General features: G+C 38.7%; 1 protein-coding gene and 1 pseudogene across 1 annotated transcript in view; one reads left to right on the top strand and one right to left on the bottom strand.

Annotated features, from left to right (window-relative positions):
* CDKL5 (cyclin dependent kinase like 5) overlaps window positions 1–23644 on the bottom strand; it is a 309028-nt gene that overhangs the window by 211937 nt on the left and 73447 nt on the right. Inside the window, exon 2 of the mRNA XM_058291571.2 lies at window positions 868–1098. Within this exon, the coding sequence (XP_058147554.1) occupies window positions 868–931 (64 nt within the window). The 5' untranslated portion in view covers window positions 932–1098. The remainder of the gene's footprint in view (window positions 1–867; window positions 1099–23644) is intronic.
* On the top strand, window positions 21159–21250 carry LOC131277324 (small nucleolar RNA U3; annotated as a pseudogene).

Raw genomic sequence — 23644 nt, 5'->3', positions numbered from 1 at the left:
CCAATGATTAGATTCAATATTTTAATTTTTTTCTAAATTTTTAAAAGGATTTACAACTTAATATTGAAGTCTTAAAAAGCGTTGCTGCCCACATAGGTAAATTTTTTAAACTTTTCAAATCCAAAGTTTATTTGAAATTTCTGAAATATGAAATTTTTGTAGCATTTGCTTCAAAAATATAAATGCTAAGAATCATAATTATAATCACTTTTCCTCTGCTAACAGAATCATTTACAAAATTTCCATAAAGTTATATTTACAAGCAAAAATTATCAATGAGGAAAAATCAGGAAGCATGATGAAAAATGAATATATTTCATCAAATTGAAGACATTATTGATTGTAAGCATTCTTTTAGGTATCATTACTTGGAAAGAAGAAATGCTGCCAATTAAGCCATGGCATGCTATTAATTATAAGCCACATTTAAAATGTAACCACACTGTGTCTCAGAATTTATAAAATGTGGTTTGCTGATTCTAAAGAAGCAAAAGTTACTTATTCATTTGCCATGTATTAAATAAAATTTAACTTATACAAATAAGTTTTAAATTATTCAAAATAAACTAAATTGATATAGAAACAAAATATAACTGAAAAAAGATAGACTAAAGAAACCATGATTGCTAATGAAAAGAGTGAAATAAAGGCCGTTTTAAGAAATCATTGACTTATTAAACTTTAAAGATTTTTTAATGTTATTAACTTTAGAGAAGAGAGTAATAGTTTAAGAGGATTTTTATTTTAGTATTTTACTCTCAGACACATATCTGAACTGACATAGGTTAGGTTAACTGGATCAGATTTAATAAATGTTTTGGAGGTACATTGCTCAAAAATTCAAGGAATTCTAAATTCCCAACTTACCTTCACCTACAACCCCAAGGATCTCAAATTTATTCATCACATTACCAATATTAGGAATCTTCATGAAGACAAATTCCTCTGCTGATGCAAGCCACTGAACATGGCATCAAAAACGATCTTTGGAGAAAGTTGTGCAGTAAGCAGAACAAAGAATGTCTGAAGAAGGAAACTCTCACTGGTTGACAGGAACTTTCACATATTTGTTGTAATAGTCAAGCAATAAATGATTCCCTGAAAGGACAAACACAATTAAAAGTCATAAGTTTTATATAACAGTAGTCTAATAGCCTACCCTATCTTTTTGTATAGTTCTTCTAAAATCATGTTAAGGTTTCATATACTTTAAAAAAAGGGAGGGGAGGGGGGAGAACCTAAAATGGAACACAAACCAATGAACCTAACTGTATTTGCAATGAATAACATAACCACACTGAAGAGAGTAGGTGGTGGGGAAGAATTAATCCCAGGTAGCCTTTGAAAGTGGTATTTTAACTACATACCCTCCCTTCAAGTTAAAGTAAAAAAGAAATGTAAACAAGTATAGTACACAAGATATCTTGTTTTTACAGAGTGATATGAAACTACTTTCTGTATATTCTAGGACTGAGCAAATAAGTAAATATATTGTGGATAAGGGAAAACGCTTAGAATTGGAGTAAGAATATATGCTCACAGTTTTTAACATAAAGAGATATAGAAATAGATACAAATGTGTGCACAAATATACACATATATATACGCATATATTCCTTAGCTCTGCCTGCTGAAAGGGCCTAGAAATGACTACACTCCAATCCATGAGCAACTTAGTGCTCAGATCTGGTTTTCTAAAGACCAGTCTCCAATAAAAGGAACCAAGAATCCTTTAAGAAATGTCTGATTCCAAGGCTAGGGCAGGGAAAGTACAAGAGAAGCCTAGGACCTATTTTTGCAGTACCAGAATATAAAGAAGTACTCAAAGAATGATGCGAGCATGTCAACCAGATTCAAGTGACTCAACTCCCATTGGTCAAATTAGAGACAATATGAGCAACAAAATAAATAGGCTAGTAAAAGATTATAATCCATAGAATAAAATAAAAATATGGGTCCTTACTGATATAAACAAATAAATGGGGAGAAGGGGAAGTTCCAAATAAATGTAATGATGGAACTAGAAAATCACCATTTCACAACCACCATAGTAATAATTATTTCAGGCAAGCATCATCAACATATACTAAAACTAGTGGTTGAACGTTTGATGGGGGAAAAAAGTCTCAAAGTTTCTCCCCACAAAATACCTATTAATTATAAATGAAAAAAAATAGAAATTTCATAGTAGAGAAACTGGCAGATCCTATCTAACTGATAAAAGTTATCATCACCAGTAATGGGACAAATCAACATCAAATGCCACCTGATAAGATATACTGAGAAAGAAGAGCACAGTATCACTTCTGTAGCATTCCTGCCAGAAATGTGAAACTGGAATCTAACCGCAGGAAGCAACAGACAAGCCCAAACTGAGGGATATTTTACTAAATAGCTGACCTTTATTCTTTAAAAATATCTAGGTCATAAAACACAAGGAAAGACTGAGTAATTGTTGCACATTAAAGATTTACTCAAATAGTTGATAACAGTGTTTGTGTTTATTGGTAAGGGACAGGGGAAAAGAGAAAAAGAGAGAGAAAGCAAATAGGAGAAAACGTTAACATTATGGAATCTAAGTAAAGGGGACAGGAAACAGGAAACTGTACTATATTTGCAACTTTTCTCCATTGGAAATTATTTAAAAATTTTTTTTTATTCAAAAAACCCTATCTCTAAGAAAACTAACAATGGTACCAACAAAAAATGCTCACTTAAAAGGAAGAAATTAGTTAAAAGCAATGAAGGAATTTTCTTTATTATATATGATATTTGAAACTTTTTAAGAATAAGAATACCCCATGTGATGTGGATAAATATTGACATGAAGTGTGCCCTTTTACACTCTGATGTAAACTGGTACAGGCTTTCTAAAGAGCAATTTGGAATTAAATGCTTTAAAAAAGTTTTATCTCCTGAAAAAGGTAATCAGACAAAAACTTAAAACAATCATTCTTAAATGTGTAATATTAGACACAGTTCCCTTCAAAAAATTAAGAGCATGAAAAAGATTTCTACTATTAATACTTATTAATATTATTAAGCATTATTCTGGCAGGTTCTAGTCAGTCCAGTAAAATAAGAATAAACAAACTGTATAGGATTGGAAAGACGGAAGCAAAATAGAATTCACAAATATTGTTTACATTAAAAATTCAAAAGAATTTACAAATAAATTAGAATTATAAATGTTTAGCAAAGCAGCTAGATATAAGCTTAATATAGAAAATATCAACTGCAATTGTAAACATCAATAAGAAACAGAAAATATAATATTTAAAAATCACATTTTACATTAGCAACAAAAAAGGAAAGTGCTTAAGTTTTAATACGACAAAAGATATTCAAGACCTCTAATATAATTTATATAATTATTTACATATAATTATAAAACTTTATTCAAAATGTTAAAGACGACCTAAATTAATAGAGTTATCCCAACTTTAAAGCTGGGAAGATTCAATATCATAAAAGATGCCAATTCTCTCCATATTCATCTCTATAGTCAACGTAATTCCAATAAAAATCTCAACGGTTTTTGTGGAATTAAGATAAGCTGATTCTAAGATATATATATATGAAAGGGCAGAGGTCCAAGTATGGGCAACAACCTCCTAAAGAAGAAAAGTAAGGAAGCTCTGCCTTGATGGTAAAATCTGGCAGGATGCCTTATTGGGTATATTGAGACTTGTAACAGAGCTACGGAAATTAAAACAGGGTAGTTTTGGCACAGAGTTAGACAAATTAACTCGTGGAAGAGATTTGAGAGCCCAGAAGTAGACAATACTTTAATACCCTATAGCCTTCCACAGTCCTCTAACTCCACAGTCCCCCAGCTCCACACTCACCTTCCCCTTCAGTCAATTTTCAACACAAGAGTCAGAGTAATCCCTTTAAGCTAATTCAGATCATGTTACTTCTCTGCTCAAAACCTTCCAAAAGCCTCCCATATAAATAAGAGTGAAATCCCAAGTCCACAAAAATCCCAAGGCCTTAGCCTTCCCTCTTCCCATATTATTTACTACTATTCTCCTTTGGTTCACTTCACCCCAGCCACACTGACTTCTTTTCAGTTCAATATGAATCAAGAAAGGTATAGTTGGGAAGCGGACTTGGCCCAGTGGTTAGGGCATCCGCCTACCACATGGGAAGTCTGCAGTTCAAACCCCGGGCCTCCTTGACCCGTGTGGAGCTGGCCCACGCACAGTGCTGATGCGCGCAAGGAGTGCCATGCCACACAGGGGTGTCCCCGTGCAGGGGAGTCCCATGCACAAGGAGTGCGCCCCATAAGCAGAGCCGCCCAGCGCCAAAGAAAGTGCAGCCTGCCCAAGAATGGCACCGCACACACGGAGAGCTGACACACCAAGATGACACAACAAAAAGAAACACAGATTCCCATGCCGCTGACAACAACAGAAGCGGACAAAGAACACGCAGCAAATAGACACAGAGAACAGAACTGGGGTGGGGCGGGGGGGAGAAGGGGAGATAGATAAATAAATAAATAAATCTTTTAAAAAAAGAAAAAAGAAAGGTATAGTTTGGGAAGCGGATGTGGTTCACACAATTGAGCCCCTGCCTACCACAGGGGAGGTCCCAGGTTCGGTTCCCAGTGCCTCTGGAGACAATGAGCAAGACAGTGAGCTGGCACAACAAGATGACAAACAAGGAGACACAAAGAGGAAACACAATGAGAGAGACAAGAAAGCAGAGAGCGAAAGTGGTTCAAGTGACTGAGCACCTCTCACCCACGAGAGGCCCCAGGTTTGGTTCCTGGTGCCTCCTAAAAAGAAAACAAGCAGATACAGAGAGCACACAGCAAATGGAAACAGAGCAGACAGCAAGCATAAAAACGAGGGGGGTGGAATAAATAAAATAAATGTTTTTAAAAAATGTACAGTTATTACTGATACTATTATTCATTTGGCACGTTAAGGTTTCCTTTAGTTCATTATCTTAATATTACAGATTTTTCATTCAACATTTACAATTTTTTCCCTTTATTATCTTTTTTTGAAAAAGATACATAGATCACACAAAATATTACATTAAAAAATATAAGAGGTTCCCATATACCCCACTCCCCATACCTCCCACTCCTCCTACCTCAACAGCGTCTTTTGTTAGTGTGGCACATTCACTGCATTTGATGAATACATTCTGGAGCACTGCTACACAACATGGACTATAGTTTACATTGTAGTTTACACTCTCTTGCAGTCTATTCAGTGGGTTATGGTAGGTTATATAATGTCCTGCATCTGTCCCTGCAATACCATTCAGGACAACGTCCCAAAAATGCCCCCATATCACACCACTTTTTCCCTCTCCCTGCCTTCAGCAACTCCTGTGGCCACTGTCTCCACATCAGTGATATAATTTCTTCCATTGCTAGAGTCACAATAATTCTATAGTAGAATACCAGTAAGTCCAATCCATATTTTATTCCTCCATCCTGAGAATCCTGGGATGGTGATGCCCACTCTACCTCTAAACTGAGAGGGAGCTTAGATGCCACATGGTTGATGGATGGGATTCTCCTGCTTGCAGCTGTAGATTCTCGGTTGCTTGGTATGGTGGTTGACCATCCTCACCTCCTCGTTAGCTGACCTGGGTAAGTCCAACAGACTGGAGAGTAGGTGTTGCAACTCTACTGAGGCTCAGGGCCCAGCTGGCACATGGACAGTCCAGAGATTCAAGTCTCCTGGGCGTACACCAACCCCAGCGCCAACCACAGGTTCAGTAAAAGTGACAGAAGAGGCATGTGTAGAACAATTTTTTTTTCAAAAGAAGACAGGCAGGAGAAAACTCAAGCTATACTTACTTTTTAAAACTTAACTTTCTTTCGATCAATGGAGTCACAAATTTTTACAGGAGTACAGTGATGTTTAGAGAAACTCTCACAATCTCAAAAGAAACTCACAAATATTTATTGTATTCATTCATTCATTACACAAATAAGTATTGACTGCCTACCATTTTTCAGGGAATAGGTAAGCAAGACACAAAAGACTGGTGAACAAGGTAGGCAAGGCCCTTACCCCTGTAGAGCTTTATATTTTAACATTATCGGATACTGATAACATGTTATAAAGGGGGAAAAACAGTGATTACTTGGTCAGGGCAGACCTCTCTGAAAAAGTGATATATGAGCTGAAATCTCCATGACAAGAAGAAGTCAGCCAAATAAAGATCAAAGTCAGTCACATCCTAGGCAAAAGATGCTCAAAGTGCTTCTGAGAATGAATCATTTCTTTACTTTCCACTGTCAATTTGGAAGACTGCGCAACAAACATTTATATATTCCACTATGCCAATAATGATATGGCTCATTTCATCGGAAGCTTGAGATAAAAAGTAAATCTTTCTCACCAAGAAGACCCAGCACCCAGAAAGCTCTATATATAATTAATATATAAAGAACATTTGGACCCACCTATTCTCTCATGAAACTGTGGAAATCAAAACTGAGTAATGTAAACTGGGAGTAAGAATTTAAATGTGGTGACTGAATACATATTACAGGAGTCAAGAATGGTCTTTTAACTCAGTATGAGTACTGAGAAAAATTAATGTATGACCAAAATTAGACTTCACTGTAACTCTATATGAATAGCACTGATTAAATTTTTTAAGGCATACAAACACAGAATCACTTTCAGTTCTGGTAATGGCAAATGAGATAACTTGGTTGAAAAGTTTCTCTAAGGACAAATATAAAAGCTGGAGGAAATACTTTTTTTAAAAAACCTTAAAAGTCTCAAAGACTTATTAACAAAATAGTGAAAAATTACCTGGCTAAAATCAAGACAAAAGAATTGAACACAGAGAGGTAGATCGAAACCACCCAAAACCATTTTAGCCCCTCAGGCATTTGAAAATTCAGAAAAAAACGGGAAAAAACAGGCTAACTCTTAAAACTCTTACAGATCCAGGGGCATAAAGTCAAAGTCAAGGGTGTCTCAAGAGGAGGAACTCTGATAAACTATCATTCACTTGAAAGTGAAATCCCAAAGAGCTACTACACTCCCAACGCTAAGAGGAATCAGAAATAAATCAGCCTTTGTGCAGACTTCAGGTAAAACTTTATGTCAGCTGGGTGAGCTAGATAAACTTCTAAATGTGCCGTTGGATTAAGGCAGTCCCAGATTCAGATTGGTAGTGCCACTAGCTATCTGACTGAAACAAAGGGGGAAATTTTTTTTTAAACTACTCAGCAGAAAGCCTCAACCAAGGCTCAGATTATTGCTACAGATAATTTCTCACTTTACGATGGGAAGTACATAATCAGAGACAACCTGATAGACAAGGAAAACAAGATATCATGAAAAAGAATCAATGGAAACAACCAAAACAGAAAATGACCCAGAAAGACTTGAAATATTGGAATTATCAGAAACAGCCTATAAAACTCCTCTCAGGTTAAATGAATAAAACCCAAACATTGAAAGTTTTGGCAGAACCAGAAGGTCTAAAAAGGTAAAAGAGCAAATTTGAAAAATAAATTAGAATTTCAGAACTAAAAGAGATAACAAAAAAACTCAAAGGACAGTTCAAAGAGAAAAATATCAGGATACAGAAAATTTGAACATGTTTTAGAAATTTGACCAAATGAACATATAAACTGTACCAAAGAACAGAATACCATTTTTTTCCCCAAGCACACATGGAACATTTACAAAAACCGTTATATTTGATTGGCCATAATCCAATTCAAAACAAATTACAAGGACTTAAATCAAAGGACAGTCTCTCTCACAATGCAAATATGCGAGATATCATTAGCAATTCTGCTTAAACTCTTCCAAAAAAAACTGAAGAGGGAACATTATCTAACTCGTTCTGTGAGGCCAACATCACCCTAATACCAAAGCCAGATAAAGATGCTACAAAGAAAGAAAACTATACACCACATCTCTCTAATGAACTCTGATGCAAAAATCTTCAACGACGTACTTGCAAATCGAATCCAGCAACACACTATATGAATTATACACCGTGATCAAGTGAGCTTTTATTCCAGGTATGCAAGGATGTTTCAACACAAGAAAACAATTTTTTATAATACACCACATCAACAAATTGAAGGAGAATAATTACATGATCATCGCTATCAATGCAGAAAAGATATTCTATGAAATCCAGCATCCTTTCTTGATAAAAACACTTTGAAACATAGGAAGAGAAGGTAACTTCCTCAACATGATAAAGGGCCTATATGGAAAACTCATAGCAAACATCACACTCCATTGTAAAAGACTGAAAGCTTTCCCTCTAAGATCCAGAACAAGACAAGGATGCATACTGTCACCACTCTTATTCAACATCATGTAAGAAGTGCTTGCTATGGCAGTCAGGCAAGTAAAAGAAATAAAAAGTATCCTAATTGGAAATGAAGAAGTAATTCACTATTTGCAGGTGACACAGAAAGACCTGAAAAATCTACATAAAGCTACTAGAGCTAATAAGCAAGTTCAGCAAAGAGGAGGGATATAAGATCAACATGCAAAAATCAGGAGTGTTTCTAAATACTAAAAATGAACAATCTGAGAAGAAATCAAGAAAAAAATTCCATTTACAATAGCAACTAAAAAATCAATATTTAGCACTAAATATAACTAAGGAAATAAAGGACTTAAACACAGAAAACTACACAACATTGCTAAAAGAAATCAAAGAAGACCTAAATAAATGAAAGGACATTCCATGTTCATGGATCAAAAGGCCAAATATCATTAAGATATCAGCTCTACCCAAATTTACAGATTCAACACAATCCCAATAAAAATTCTAACAGCCTTTTTGCAGAAATGGAAAAACTAATTATCAAATTTATCTGAAAGGATAAGGGGCCCCAAATATCCAGGAACATCTTAAAAAATAAGTAGGAAGTAGGAGGACTCTCACTGCCTGACATCAAAGCATATTACAAAGCCACAGTAGTCAAACCTGCATGGTATTGGCACAAGGATAGACACACTGACCAACGAAACTGAACTGAGAGTTCAGAAATTGATGCACACATTTATAGCCAACTGATACTTGACCAGGCTGTCAAGTGCACTCAACTGGAACAGAATAGTCTCTTCAACAAATGGTGCTGGTAGAACTAGATATCCATACCCAAAAGAATGAAAAAAGATCCCTATCTCACACCCTATACAAAAATTAACTCAAGATGGATCAAAGACCTAAATACAAGAGACAGGACCATAAAACTCCTAGAAGAGTATGTATGGAAGCATCTTCAAGATCTCATGGTTGGCAATGGTTTCATAAACTTTATAACCAAAGTATAAGTAATGAAACAAAAATTAAATAAATGGGACTTCCTCAAAGTTTAAATCTTTTGTGCATCAAAGGACTTTGTCAGAAAGTAAATAGGTAGCCTACTCAATAGGAGAAAATATTTAGAAAACACATATCCAATAAGGTTCTAATATCCAGTTTATATAAAGAAATCCAACAACTCAACAATAAAAAAAGACAAACAACCTAATTAAAAAATAGGCAAAACATGAAAAGACATTTTTCCGAAGTGGAAATACAAATGGCCAGAAAACACATGAAAAGATGCTCAATATCACAGCTATGAGGGAAATTTAAATGGAAACTAACAAGGAGATATCATTTCACACCAACTAGTCTGGTCGCTATTTAAAAAACAAAACAAAACAAAAAATAGAAAACTACAAGTGTTGGGATAGGATGTAGAAAAACAGGAACATTCATTCACTGCTGGTGGGAACAGAGAATGGTGCAACCGCTATGGAGAACAGTTAAGCAGTTCCTCAGGAAGCTAAGTATAGAACTGCCATATGATCCAGCAATCCTGCTACTAGGTATATACCCAGAGGAACTAAAAGCAGGGATAAGAACAAATATATGCACACCAATGTTCATAGCAGCATTATTCACAATTGGCAAAAGATGGAAACAACCCAAGTGTCTATCAACAGATGTATAGATTTTTTAAATGTGGTATATACCTTAGATGGAATATTATTCAGTTGTAAAAAGGAATGAAGTTCTGACACATGAGACAACATGAACTTCAAGGACCTTGAGTGAAATAAGCCAGACACAAAAGGACAAATATTGCATGATTTCACTGATATAAACTAAATATTATAAGCAAACTTACAGTAGAATCTAGAAGATAAGTTACGAGGAGATAGAATGGGAGTAGAGAAATGGGGAGCTGACATTTAATCTGTGTGTGCCAAATTTATAATTAGATTGATTGTAATGGTTTAGAACTGGACAGAGGTGATGCAGCACAACAGTGTGAGTGTAATCAACAGTGATGAAGCATGTCTGTGAACAAGGCTGAAAGGGGACGTTTTGGGTTGCATATGTTGTTAAAAGGAAAACCAGAGGATAAAACGTGGGATTGTTTAACAGCGAACCCTGTGGTGGCTGAGGATCGTGGATAATAAAACAAAGGATCTTTATATCACTCGCACAGGCTATTGATAGGGGTGGTATAAGGGGGAAATAAACTCTCTACCTCCCACCCCCCACCCCGATGTGGGACATGACTCCCAGGGATAAATCTCCCTGGCACCAAGGGATCATTAACATGCATTAATCAGGGATGCATTTTAAGAAAGACTTTGACCAAAGGGTGGAAATACTAAATGAAATAGAGTTTTTATGGCTAAGAGATTTCAAAGTGACTCAAGAGGTCATTCCTGAGGTTCCACTTATGCAGATCTCAGCCAGGCTTCACAAACTACCCCAGTAAACAAAGCCTCAAAACAAAAGTGCCCCAGAGGGCCCTAAGGGCATCCAGACACCATAGGCAAGCCACATGGTCTTATGAAATCAATACCCCCTCATCAGGCTCTAGCTGGTAATATATGTAAATCTCTTCCCCAATATAACATAGGTATACTAATTTATAAATTCCCTAATCACGATTTTTCTACTCAATTATCTTAACCAATAATTTTCAATTTACCTGTTAAGTATAGTTCTCAGAGACTAAAAGGCTTGGGGTTCTTCGTATGCCCTGAGATCTAGAGGATATCTGGTCCACTCCTACCCTCCAGTTCTTCGGGCCTATCCTGGATAATAAAATAATGAGGATAGACCAGCCCAAAAACAAGGAGTATCTTCAACTGCAAGCAAAACAATTCCATTCCTCTGTCCCATAATATCTATGTCCCTTCTCAGCCTGAAGCATTCAGAGCAGATATCATCCCAAACCCCTCAAGATTGAGGAATGAACAAAAATGGGGAGAGGGGGAATGTAACCACTGATCAAAGCAGATCTAATGGTACTGTAGTTAACTGAGTAACTTGTAACGCTGATACAAATAATAAATTTTTTAAATTAAAAAAAATAGAAAATTATTTTCGAATATATTTTTTCTAATATTTTCTAATTTCCATTTCTCTATTTCTATTTATTGTCTAATAAATAACTTGTATTATTTGGAAATTCATAAATACACTTTTTTTTAAAGATTTATTTATTTCTCCCCACCCCTGCATTGTTTGCATTTGCTGTGTCTGTTTGTTGTGTGCTAGTCTTCTCATTCTAGGAGGTACCGGGAACCAAACTGGGGACCTCCCACATGGGAGAGAGGTGCCTAATCATCTGAGCTACCTCCACTCCCTGCTTTGTTGCATCTCATTATTGTGTTACCTCGCTGTGTCTCTTGGCTGCATCCTCTTGCCACACCAACCTGTTACACCAGTTCACCATTTTGCTCATCTTCTCCAAGAGGCACTGGGAACCAAACCCAAACCTCCCATGTGGTGGGTTGGAGTTCAGTCACCTGAGCCACATCCGCTTCCCCATAAATACACTTCTAAAATAATCTGTAAGTACTCAAAGAAGAAATCATAAGAAACTTTTTTTTTTGGAGGTACCAGGGCTGGGAATTAAACCTAGGACCTCCTAAGTGGGAAGCCTGGAGCTCAACCACTGAGCCACATCAGCTCCCCCAAGATGGTATTTTCATTTGTTTGCTTGTTATATTTGTCTTTGTTTTTAGGAGGCACCAGGAACCGAACCCAAGATCTCCCATGTGGGAAGCAGGCACTCAACTGCTTCAGCCACATCTGCTCCAAAAAAACATTTTAAAGTAACAAAAATACAAATTTATAGGGAAGCAGGCATGGCTCAAGTGATTGGGCTCCTGTCTACCATATGGGAGGTCCTGGGTTCAATTCCTGGGGCCTCCTGGTGCTGGCCTGCAACACACAGAGCTGATGGCCCACACCATGGAGAGCTGATGGCCTTCACTGAAGAGAGCTAATGGCCCACACCACAGAGAGCTGGCACAGCAAGATGACCCAACAAAGGGAGATGCAGAGGAGAGACAGTGAGAGATGCAGGAGACCAGGGAGATGAAGCAGCTCAAGCAATCAAGTGCCTCTCTCCCACACTGGAGGTCTTGGGATCAGTTCCCAGTGCCTCCTAAAAGAGAAAGATGAGCAGAAAAAAGGACAAGTAGACACAAAAAGAACACACAGTGAATGGATACAGAGAGCAGACTGCACATGCAAACAACAATAGGGGGGCAGGAGAAAAAATAAAATTAAAAAAAATTTTTTTTTAATTTTTTAAATACAAATTTATGAGAAGAAGCAAAAGCAATGCTTAGGGTGGAATTGACACCCTTATATGCACACATCACACAAGATAAAAAACTGAAAATTAACTAAGCCTCAATTTCAAGAGGTTAAAAAAATAATAAATTCAAAGAAAATATAAAAAAAGAAATAATCAAGAGTAGAAATTCATGAAACAGAGAACACACAATAAAGAAAACAAAACAGCTAAGAGCTGGTTCTTGGAAATCAACTATGGAACTGATCAAGAAAAAAGACACCTTGATTTCAGCCTTCTGATACCCTGGGTAGAAAACGCAGCTATGTCATGCTGGCCTTACAACCTACAGAACTGTGAGCTAATATATAGGTGCTATTTTAAGCCACTAAGCTCACGATAATTTGTTCTGTATATAATATATATAATTCATATACATTTTAAAACAAGCAAAGCTGAACTAGAACTATATTGTTTAAGTATGCATACATAAGTAGTAAAGCTATACAAAGGTGACCAAGGAAGAGTTTCTTATAAAAATCAGGTTATTAATTACCTCTAGATTAAGACTGAGAAAGGATACACTGGAGAGCTTTCTCAAACATGGTAATGGTAGTCTATTAATTGACTTGAGTGATGAGTTAAATGGGCATCCACTGATAATTATTCATTAGAATGCATACTTAAGTTTTATGTATCTCTGATATTTTATTTCAAAATAAAATAAGTTTTTAAGAACTCAGAATAATTCTGATAGAAATATCATATAAAAATTGTTCCTTGGTCCTTTCCATGGAGGTAAAAGATAATTTTTATCAATGATAAAACATTTCAATATTACATTACACAAAAATGTTTAATTGTACTCTCTCTCTTTCCTCCCTAAGCTCAAATTCTATATAATGTACTATGTCTAGTGCTGGGTACCCCAAGAACAAAACCCAAAACTCCCAGTGATGTAATCTGGATGGTGACCACTCTGAAAACCATGCCGATGAAAAGCTGGTGAAGAAACTGGGTGAGTTTGGCCTCAATGAGAGATGACTTATGTCCATATGTCTGAAAACTCTTTAAAAAAGAGGGAATATAACAGATGATCTCAGTTATTTCAGGGGGAAGAACTAATATAAGTGATAAAGTTAAAAGGAGACACATTTCTGCTTAGTAGTGATGGGACAACAATCAATCATCAATATTTATTTGTTCATTATATAAATACTCGTCAAATATCTACAACATGCCATCCACTTATGGAGATGCTTCAGATACAGTGGTGAACAAAAAAGGCATGGATCCTATTCCCTTGGAGCTTACTAAGGGAAGAGAGACAATAAACAAATAAACGTGAACAGTTCAGACAGTGACAAGAATCATAAGCGAAATAAAACAGTCTTATAAGAGAGTTATGGCAGTTGGGAGGAGGGATCTTTTAGATAGTGTAGTCTGGGAAAAGCCTGTCTAAGAAGGTAATACCTGGGAGGAATCTATTTAATGTAAGGAAACAAGCAATGGGAACAAGGATGTGAGAAGGGCATTCAAGGCAGTAAAAAGGGTCTTACAGAGCTTGATATATTCAAGGAACAGAGAAAAGGCCTGTACATCTGAAGCACAATAGACAAGAAGGAGACTGGCAGGTGTCAGGAAGGGGCCGCTGTGAGCATTTTGGCTGTGGTAGAAAGGAATCTTGTACTAAACTAGATAGCCTGCAACTACCTTCCAATGCTAAGACTGTAAGACTCTTTCAAAAATCATTTGAGTTTATTACTAACCATTAACTTTGTAAATAAAAAAACTGAAAACATTTTAAGGTAGATTTCTCTTTCACATCTAGAATTAGGCAATCTTATCTATGTACTAGCAAGTAAGCAGGTACCTACAGGAACTGACAGAAACATAAGGCTTATAATTTATTTCATATATTATTAGCTGAATTTAAGAGCTGCCTGGGCCTTCAATGTTTCCTTTGTTGTTCAAATTATAATCTTCATCGCAATATGTCTTTCCTTCTTCCCAAACAGAAAAAAAACAGCTGAATCGTGAGTTTTGTTTCTGTTTCTGGCATTGTTTTTACACATATAAACGACAGAACCATTTTGTCACTGAAAATTACACAGGAATAAATTAGCATATGACTAAACGTCTGTTATAATAAGAGAGATCAAAGAGTTCTGAAGCATCTTAGAACTCATGGTCCATGTATGGAAGGACATAATTTCTAAGGAAAGCACAGCCTTGTGAGGAATAGTTTAACATTCTCTTGTAGAGAATTCTCCATTTTGAACATAAACAAGGAGATGATGCACTCCTCTTAGTGTTAACATAAACAAGGAGATGATGCACTCCTCTTAGTGTTCTTCCTATACGAGACCACCTGACCCATAATTAATCGGATCTTTATTTTTGCTTTTTTCCCCAATAGTAAAGTACAATTTATCAATACATTCTCTATAGTTGAATTCTCATTATTAAATAAGATATTTAACTATGAGTAACACACACAGTTTATTAGCAAATTTCAAGCTACCAAACATGTAGCATGCCTCCCTACCCTTGACCTTTAGCATCCTTCCTCAATGTAAACATGGTACCAGTACAGTGTATCTCCTACCCAGCTACTTCATACTTCTTCCAGCACTGTTAACTTTACTAAATTCACAGTCCTTCCCAGATCTGGGGACCTCTGGGCTCATATTGAAGAAAAAAAAAAAAAAGAACTAAAATGGGATTAGAGAAATCCAGGGTTCATACTAATATTGTACTGCTTAAAATATTCTATCAGTTAAGAAGGTTTTGAAGGCACTTATGAAAGCGTAAATATCACTTATAACATGGTTTTATGGGGGAAATATAAAAAATATAAAATCTCCAAATTCCAAATAACAGAATTTAAAATAAACTTACAGAAGTCAGGAACTCCCTGGATTTTGCTGGGTTGATGCAGGACAGAAAATGTAGTCAAAGTACACATTCTTCACACCAAGAAAAACAACCTTTAGACTAAAAACAACAGAAATAACGGAAGACTAAACTAGAATATCTACAAACTTTATATGAATTCAAGACCACTGGCCTGGATACATTTCATCAGTGAAATGCTTTAAGATTTTGGAGACGAAATTACTAGACTTTAGTGATCTACGCAAAGTAACAGAGGAAAAACTGGCCAAGAGCAAAAGTAGTCACATTTTTCATAAAGAATAAAGAGTACATTCTGAAATTCTACATCTGAGAACTTGTAATTACTAAATAATCATTCAATAAATATGTCTTGAGATATACCAGGCACTGTGATAGACACTGGGGACAAAATAAAGGAAAAAGACAAGATCATTTAACTCATGGATTTTATCAAAGAATTACACAGTAAGTGTTAAATTGCAAATATAAGTGCTATGAAGAAGCACCCAATGGTGCTAGAAGGGCTTTATAACAGGGGCTTTCTACCTAATAGGGTGTGTTGGCTCTTTCAGAGAAAGCAATGAGTAAGCTAAGGTCTGCAGGATAATTAGATATAAATTTATGGAGAAGGAAGATGCTCTGGGGGAAAGAACTATTTATGCAAAAGCCCTAAGACAGGAGAGAACATGACAGGCACAAGAAACTCAAAAGGAAGGGGGTAGGGCTAGTACAAGATGAGGCTGGAGAAATAACAGAATGAGATATTTTAAATAGTTTTATCCTTATGAGGCATAAGGAGCCACTGGCACAGGGAGGAGGTAGATGAGGGGACTGTATGACAATCAGATTTACATTTTGAAAAGATGGTTCTCAGTGCTTGGAAGGGGAGATCTGTCTGGGTGTAGAACAACGAGGCAGTCATTGCAGGTACCCAGGTGAAGGATAAAAGGATTGATTAAAAAGGTGAATATGGAAACAAATGGACAAATTCAGGATATGTCTGGAGGGAAAGTATCACTGGAGAAGAATTAGAGCTAGAGAGTGAGGGGGAAAAGGAATCAAGGATAACATCTTGATTTTTGGCTTGGGCTATGAGTAGATGAAGGTTGTTGTTTCTTGACATGAGGAAGACAAGAAGAGGAGCAGGCTAGGGGAAGGGAAGAAATCCAGATTCCATTTTGGCCATGTAAAGTTGAGGTTTAGATATCCATAAAAATGAAAAAGGTAAAAAACACATAAGGAAAGAGAAAACAGGAATAAAATATTGGAGTACCTCCTGAGAGCCTCCTTGCTGCTCAAATGTGGCCTCTTTCTAAGCCAAAATCAGCATATAAATGCACTACCTTCCCAACCCCCCGCCCCCCGCGGGGGACCATGACTCCAGGGGATGAGCCTCCTTGGCACCAAGAAATTACTACCAAGCACAAACTAGAACTGCTACTGGGAAAAGACCTTAACCAAAAAGGGGAAAGGGTAAAGACAAATGACTTTATATGGCTAAGAGACTTCAAAGTGAGTCAGGAGGTCATTCCTGATATTACATTTATGCATGTCTCAGCAGGATCTCATTGACTGCCACAGTAAATATTGCCTGAAATAGCAGGGCTCCTGAGGGCTCTGGAGACATCCAGACACTATAGGAAGGGCTGACAGCTCAGGAGTTTGGTACCCTGTCAGTGGGCCCTACTTTGGAATTCATGCTCCCCAGTGTGATAGAGTTGGACTCAGTTGTGGTTTCCCTACACATGGCTCTTCTACCCCTTATATCTGAAACTATAGTTAGTACTAGATTTGACAGGTGTATGTCCAAGAGATTTAAATCTTTGGGCTTTCCATATGCCAGTTGAGTCCTGAATCTCAACAGAGTTGCAACACCTACTCTCCAGTTCACTGGACTCACCCAGGACAACTAACAAGAAGATGACAATGGACAATAACCACCCCAAGAAACAGAGAGCATCTACAACTGCAAGCAAGATAGTCCCACCCATCTGCCCCGGAGGAGGTAAGCCCCCTCTCCATTAGAGATAGAGTGGGTATGACCATCCCAGAATTCTCAGGATGGACCAGAGGAGACTTACTGTTATTCTTCTATAGACTTATTGCTATTCTGCAGGAGAGAGTTTAAACTATAATGTAAACAATAATCCACACTTAGTGGCAATGCTCCAATATGTGTTCATCAATTATAACAAATATACCACACTAATGAAGGATGTCATTAATGTGGTAAAGTGTGGGAGGGGTAGGGAATGGGAAATATGGGAATTCCCTACATTTTTTATGTATCATTTAAGTAACCTAAGTAACTTTAAAAAAAATAAAATAAAAACATTAAAGAAAGCAATCTGTAGCTTCTACCACAGTTAAAATACTAATATATAAAAGGCTCCCACTGCTCAGTAAGAGCACAGAAACCCAATTTTAAAAATGCACAGTCACTTGACACCCACTAGAATGGCTATTATTTTAAAAACATAAAATAAGTGCTCTCTATGATGTAGAGAAATATGAACATGCATACCTTGTGTGTGTGAATATAAAATGGTGCAGCCACTGTGAAAAATATATTGGCAGTTACTCAGAAAGTTAAACACAGAACTACCATATGGTGGCAGACTTGGCCCAGTGGTTAGGGTGTCCATCTACCACATGGGAGGTCCGCGGTTCAAACCCCGGGCCTCCTTGACCCGTGTGGAGCTGGCCCATGTGCAGTGCTGATGCGCGCAAGGAGTGCCCTGCCATGCAGGGGTGTTCCCCGCATAGGGGAGCCCCACGCGCAAGGAGTGCGCCCCGTAAGGAGAGCTGCCCAGCGCCAAAGAAAGTGCAGCCTGCCCAGGAATGGTGCCGCACACACGGAGAGCTGACACAGCAAGATGAAACAACAAAAAGAGACACAGATTCCCGGTGCCACTGACAAGAATACAAGCCAGACACAGAAGAACACATATCGAATGGACAGAGAGAGCAGACAATGGGGGGGAGGGGACAGAAATTAACAAAATAAAAAACTACATTGAGGGGAAAGACAATGAGGAAGATGGCAGCGGAATAAGGAGCTCCTAGAGTCAGCTCCTGCTACAGGAGTTGACACAACAAGGTGACGCAACAACAACAACAAAAAAGAAACAGATTCCTGTGCTGCTGACAACAACAGAAGCAGACAAAGAAGATGACGCAGCAAATAGACACAGAAAACAGACAACTGGGGTGGGGGGGTAAGGGGAGAGAAATAAATAAATAAATAAATCTTTTTTTAAAATCACAAAAAAAGAAAGGAACTACCATTATGACCTGGCAATCCACTTCTAAGAACTGAAAGCAGGGACTGGAACAGATATTTGCACACCAATGTTCACAGCAGCATTATACACAATAGCCAAAAGGTGGAAGCAGTCCAAGTGCCCATCGACAAATGAGTGAATAAACAAATGTGGTATTATTCATACAATGGAATATTATTCAGTTATCAAAAGGAATGAAATTCTTATATATGACACAATATGGATGAACTTGGAAGAATCATGTTGAATGAAATAAGCCAGACACAAAAGGATGGATGTTATATGATCTCACTTATATGAAATAACTCTAATACACAAATTCATAGAGACAGAAAGTAGATTACAGATTACCAGGGGCAGGGGTTGAGTGGAGTAGAGATCGGGGAATTAATGCTTGATACAGAATTTGCATGGGATGATGAAAAAGTTTTGATAACGTTTAGTGATGACAGTAACATACAGTGTAAATGTAATCAATACCAATGAACCGTATCCTCGAAGGAAGTTAAAAAGTTAAATTTTATGATGTATATTTGCTACCGCAGTAAAAAAAAACATATTTTAATGGGCAAAATTACATGAACAGAGAGTTCACAGAAAATGAAACATAAATGGCTCCTAAACATATGGAAACTTACTCAATATTATATATAATGAAAACTGAAGATCAAAACTACACTGAGGGAAGTGGACTTGGCTCAATGGTTAGAGCGCCCACCTACCATATGGGAGGTCCACAGTTCAAACCTTGACCCATGTGGAGCTGGCCCACACGCAGTGCTCATGTGTGCAAGGAGTGCCGAGCCATGCAGGGGTGTCCCCCACATATGGGAGCTCCATGTGCAAGGAGTACACCCCATAAGGAGAGTCGCCCAGTGCAAAAGAAAGTTCAGCTTGCCCAGGAGTGGCGCCGCACACAAGGAGAGCTGATGCAGCAAGATAACACAATGAAAAGAGACACAGATTCCCGATGCCACTGACAAAAATAGAAGTGGACACAGAAGAACACACAACGAATGGACACGGAGAGCAGGCAACTGGAGTGGGGGAGGGGGAAGGGGAGAGAAATAAATAAATCTTAAAAAAAAAACTACATTGAGGAAGTAGATTTGGTTAAACAGATAGAGCGCTCGCCTACAACATGGGAGGTCCAGGGTTCAAACTAAGGGCCTCCTGACCCGAGTGATGAGCTGGCCCACACACAGTGCTGATGCATGCAAGGAGTGCCATGCCACACAGGGGTATCCCCCACGTAGGGAGCCCCACACGCAAGGAGTGTGCCCCGTAAGGAGAGTCGCCTAGCGCAAAAAAAGTGCAACATGCCCAGGAGTGGCACCGCACACACGGAGAGCTGACACAGCAAGATGAAACAACAAAAAGAGACACAGATTCCCGGTGCCACTGACAAGAATACAAGCGGACACAGAAGAACACATATCGAATGGACAGAAGAACAGACAATGGGGGGTGGGTGGGAGGGGACAGAAATTAACAAAATAAAAAACTGCATTGAGGGGAGAGACAATGAGGAAGATGGCAGCGGAATAAGGAGCTCCTAGAGTCAGCTCCTGCTACAGGGCAGTTAGTAAACACCCAGAGCTCTCTGGAGCTAACTGAAGGACCTGTTTGGGTGCTCCAGGAGGCCAGAAGAGCATCCTGCCACATCCTTGAAGAAATGGAAGGAGGAGACTGCCCATCTACAGAGAAGACTCCTGAAGTAGAGCATTCCACACCAAGGAGGCCGGTACCTGGCCTCCACTGGAGGCACAAGCCGCCTCGGGAGCTGTTCCACGGCTTGAATTGAAAGCTCCACTTCCCAAAAAATGGGGGAGGAAGAGGCAGTTGGACACCAACTTCAGCAACTGATGAGTAAATTCAGCAGGCTAAAATATTATCCTGACAACAGCTAAAGTTTGAGCCTGTCCAAGTTAAAAAGAGACTGATAGCCGCCAACTTAACTCCACACCTGGCACAAGGGGAAGCAGCATCGACGGAAAATCACAGTGCTGGTGGGGACTGACTTCCTTCCATCCAGATCAGACTGCAGCTCTAGCCTAGGCCCCATTCCCACCTCCAGCAGGGAGGAAGCTGCAGGGACCTGCGCCAGCCGAGCCGGGAAATTATCGGTCAAGCTGCGGAAGCTGGTGATTGTCCTACTCTGGCGGCACAAGCCATCCCAGGAGCTATTCTGTGGCCGGAAATTGGAAACTTCATTTCCCAGAAACAGGGGAGGAGGCTACAGTTGGCTGCCGATTTCAGCTACTGATTGGTAGACTCAGCTTGCTAGGAGATAACCCTGGGAACAGCTGGGGTGTGAACCTGTTGAAGTCAGAAAGAGGCTGGTGGACCCCATTTTGACTCCGCCCCCAGCCTGAGGGGAAGCCAGGCTGACCGAAAATCACAGTGATGGTAGGAAGACTATACTTTTAGGGATCACTTCTATAGTTCGTTACCAGAGAAGGTTCTCTGAACGTGTAGTGTAGGGCACAGTGATGGTAGGAACTGGTTTCTTTCACCCAGATTGGCCTGCAGCCCTAGCCTAGGCTTCAGCCCCACCTCTGGCAGGGAGGAGGCTGGTGGGCCCTGCACCAGCCTATCCAGGTAACCATAGGTACCATTTGCTGGCACAGACTGAATAACTGGAAGTCTACCAGGGCAAATGTGGTCATCTTGGACCCGCACTGCATAGACTGCTGCCCACACGTGCAGCTGCATCCCTACCCCAGGCAGGAGAGAAAGGAGCACGAAGCTTCACCAGTCTCTCTGAGCAACTACAGTCTAGGTCTGCACTACTTGGATTATATCACACAGCTGTGACTCTCTCCCTACCCCTGGCAAAGAAGAAAACTGGGATAAGCTTCATGGGTCCCTGGTGCAATGAGGGCAGCTTGAGCCTCCACAGCTTATACCACCAATTAAACCTTGGCTCCTACTGCACAACCAGCAAGGGAGAAAGGACAGGAAGCCCTAAACTAAAGAGAAAATCTGCACCCAGAATAAGTACTCTAGTAATTCAGATGCCAAGACACCAACAACACATTATAACCCACACCAAGAAACAGGAAGCTATGCCCCAGTTAAAGGAACAAGATAAGCCCCAGATGACATAAAGGAGTTGAAACAACTAATCATAGGATGTTCAAATAAATCTCCTTCATCAATTCAATGAGATGGCTAGAGGGAGGCAGACTTGGCCCAATGGATAGGGCGTCCGCCAACCACATGGGAGGTCCGCGGTTCAAACCCCAGACCTCCTTGAAACCCATGTGGAGCTGGCACATGTGCAGTGCTGATGTGCACAAGGAGTGCCATGGGACGCAGGGGTGTCCCCCACGTAGGGGAGCCCCACGCGCAAGGAGTGCGCCCCATAAGGAGAGCCGCCCAGGGCTAAAGAAATTGCAGTCTGCCCAAGAACGGCACCACACATACGGAGAGCTGACACAACAAGATGACGCAACAAAAAAAAGAAACACAGGTTACCGGTGGCGCTGATAAGGAGAGAAGCAGTTACAGAATAACACACAGCGAATGGACACAGAAAGTAGACAACGAGGTGGGGGAGAGAAATAAATAAATAAATATTTTTTAAAAATAAAAGACACTGGATGAGCACAAAAAAGAATTCGAAAACATACATAGAAAAAGAGCAGATCTTATAGGAATGAAAGGTGCAAAATAAATGAAATTTTAAAAACACTGGAATCATATAAGAGCAGATTTGAGGAGACAGAAGAATTGGTGAACTTGAAGAAATGATCTTTGAAAGTGAACATACAGAAGAACAGAAGACGAAAGGCATGGAAAAAGTTGAACAAGGTCTCAGGGAACTAAATGACAGCAAAAGGTGTGCAAACATACATGTCATGGGCGTCCCAGAAGGTGAAGAGAAGGGAAAAAGGGCAGAAGGAATATTTGAAGAGACAATGGTAGAAAATTCCCCACTTACTGAAGGACATAGATATCCACGTCCAAGAAGCACAATGTACTCCCATCTGAAAAAATCCAAACAGACCAACTCCAAGACACATACTGATCAGAATGTCAAATGCCAAAGATAAAGAGAGAATTCTGAGAGCAGCAAGAAAAAAGCAAAGCATAACATATAAGGGATATCCAATAAGATTAAGGGCTGATTTTTCACCAGAAACCATGGAGGCAAGAAAACAGTGGTCTGATATATTTAAGATACTACAAGAGAAAAACTTCTAGCCAAGAATCTTATATCCAGCAAGACTGTCTTTCAAAAATGAGGGTGAAATTAGAATATTCACAGATAAACAGAAACTGAGAGAATTTCTAAGCAAGAGACCAGATTTTCAGGAAATACAAAAGGGTGTGCTAGAGCCTGAAAAGAAAAGACAGGAGAGAGGGGCCTGGAAGAGAGTCTAGAAATGAAGATTATATCAATAAAAGTAACTTAAAGTGTCAAAAGAGTGGTGAAAATAAAATAAGACAGATAAAACTCAAATAGACAAGAATAAACTTAACCAATAATGTAAAGCACTTGTATTCATAAAAGTGTAACTCAATGTTAAAGAAATCAAAAAAGGCCTTAATAACTGGAAGAATATTCCATGCTCATGGATTAGAAGACTAAATATCATTAAGATGTCAATTCTACTCAAACTGATATGCAGATTCAATACAATCCCAATAAAAATTCCACCAGCATTTAAAAAAAATTTGAAAACATGATCATCAAATTTATTTGGAAGGGTAAGGGTTCCTGAATAGCCAGAAATATCAAAAGAGGAAAAGGAAACCCTCATCTCCAGACTTTAAATCATATTACCTAGCCATAGTGGTAAAAACAGCATGGGACTAGCATAAAGACAGACAAATAGACCAATGGAACCAGATTGATGGTTCAGAAACAGACCCTCACATCTAGGGTCAAGAG

This window comes from Dasypus novemcinctus, chromosome X (assembly GCF_030445035.2).
Source record: "Dasypus novemcinctus isolate mDasNov1 chromosome X, mDasNov1.1.hap2, whole genome shotgun sequence".
In the NCBI taxonomy this organism is placed as follows: domain Eukaryota; kingdom Metazoa; phylum Chordata; class Mammalia; order Cingulata; family Dasypodidae; genus Dasypus; species Dasypus novemcinctus.
The sequence above is the reverse complement of the archived record's forward strand: the minus strand, read 5'-3'. Positions and strand labels throughout refer to the sequence as shown.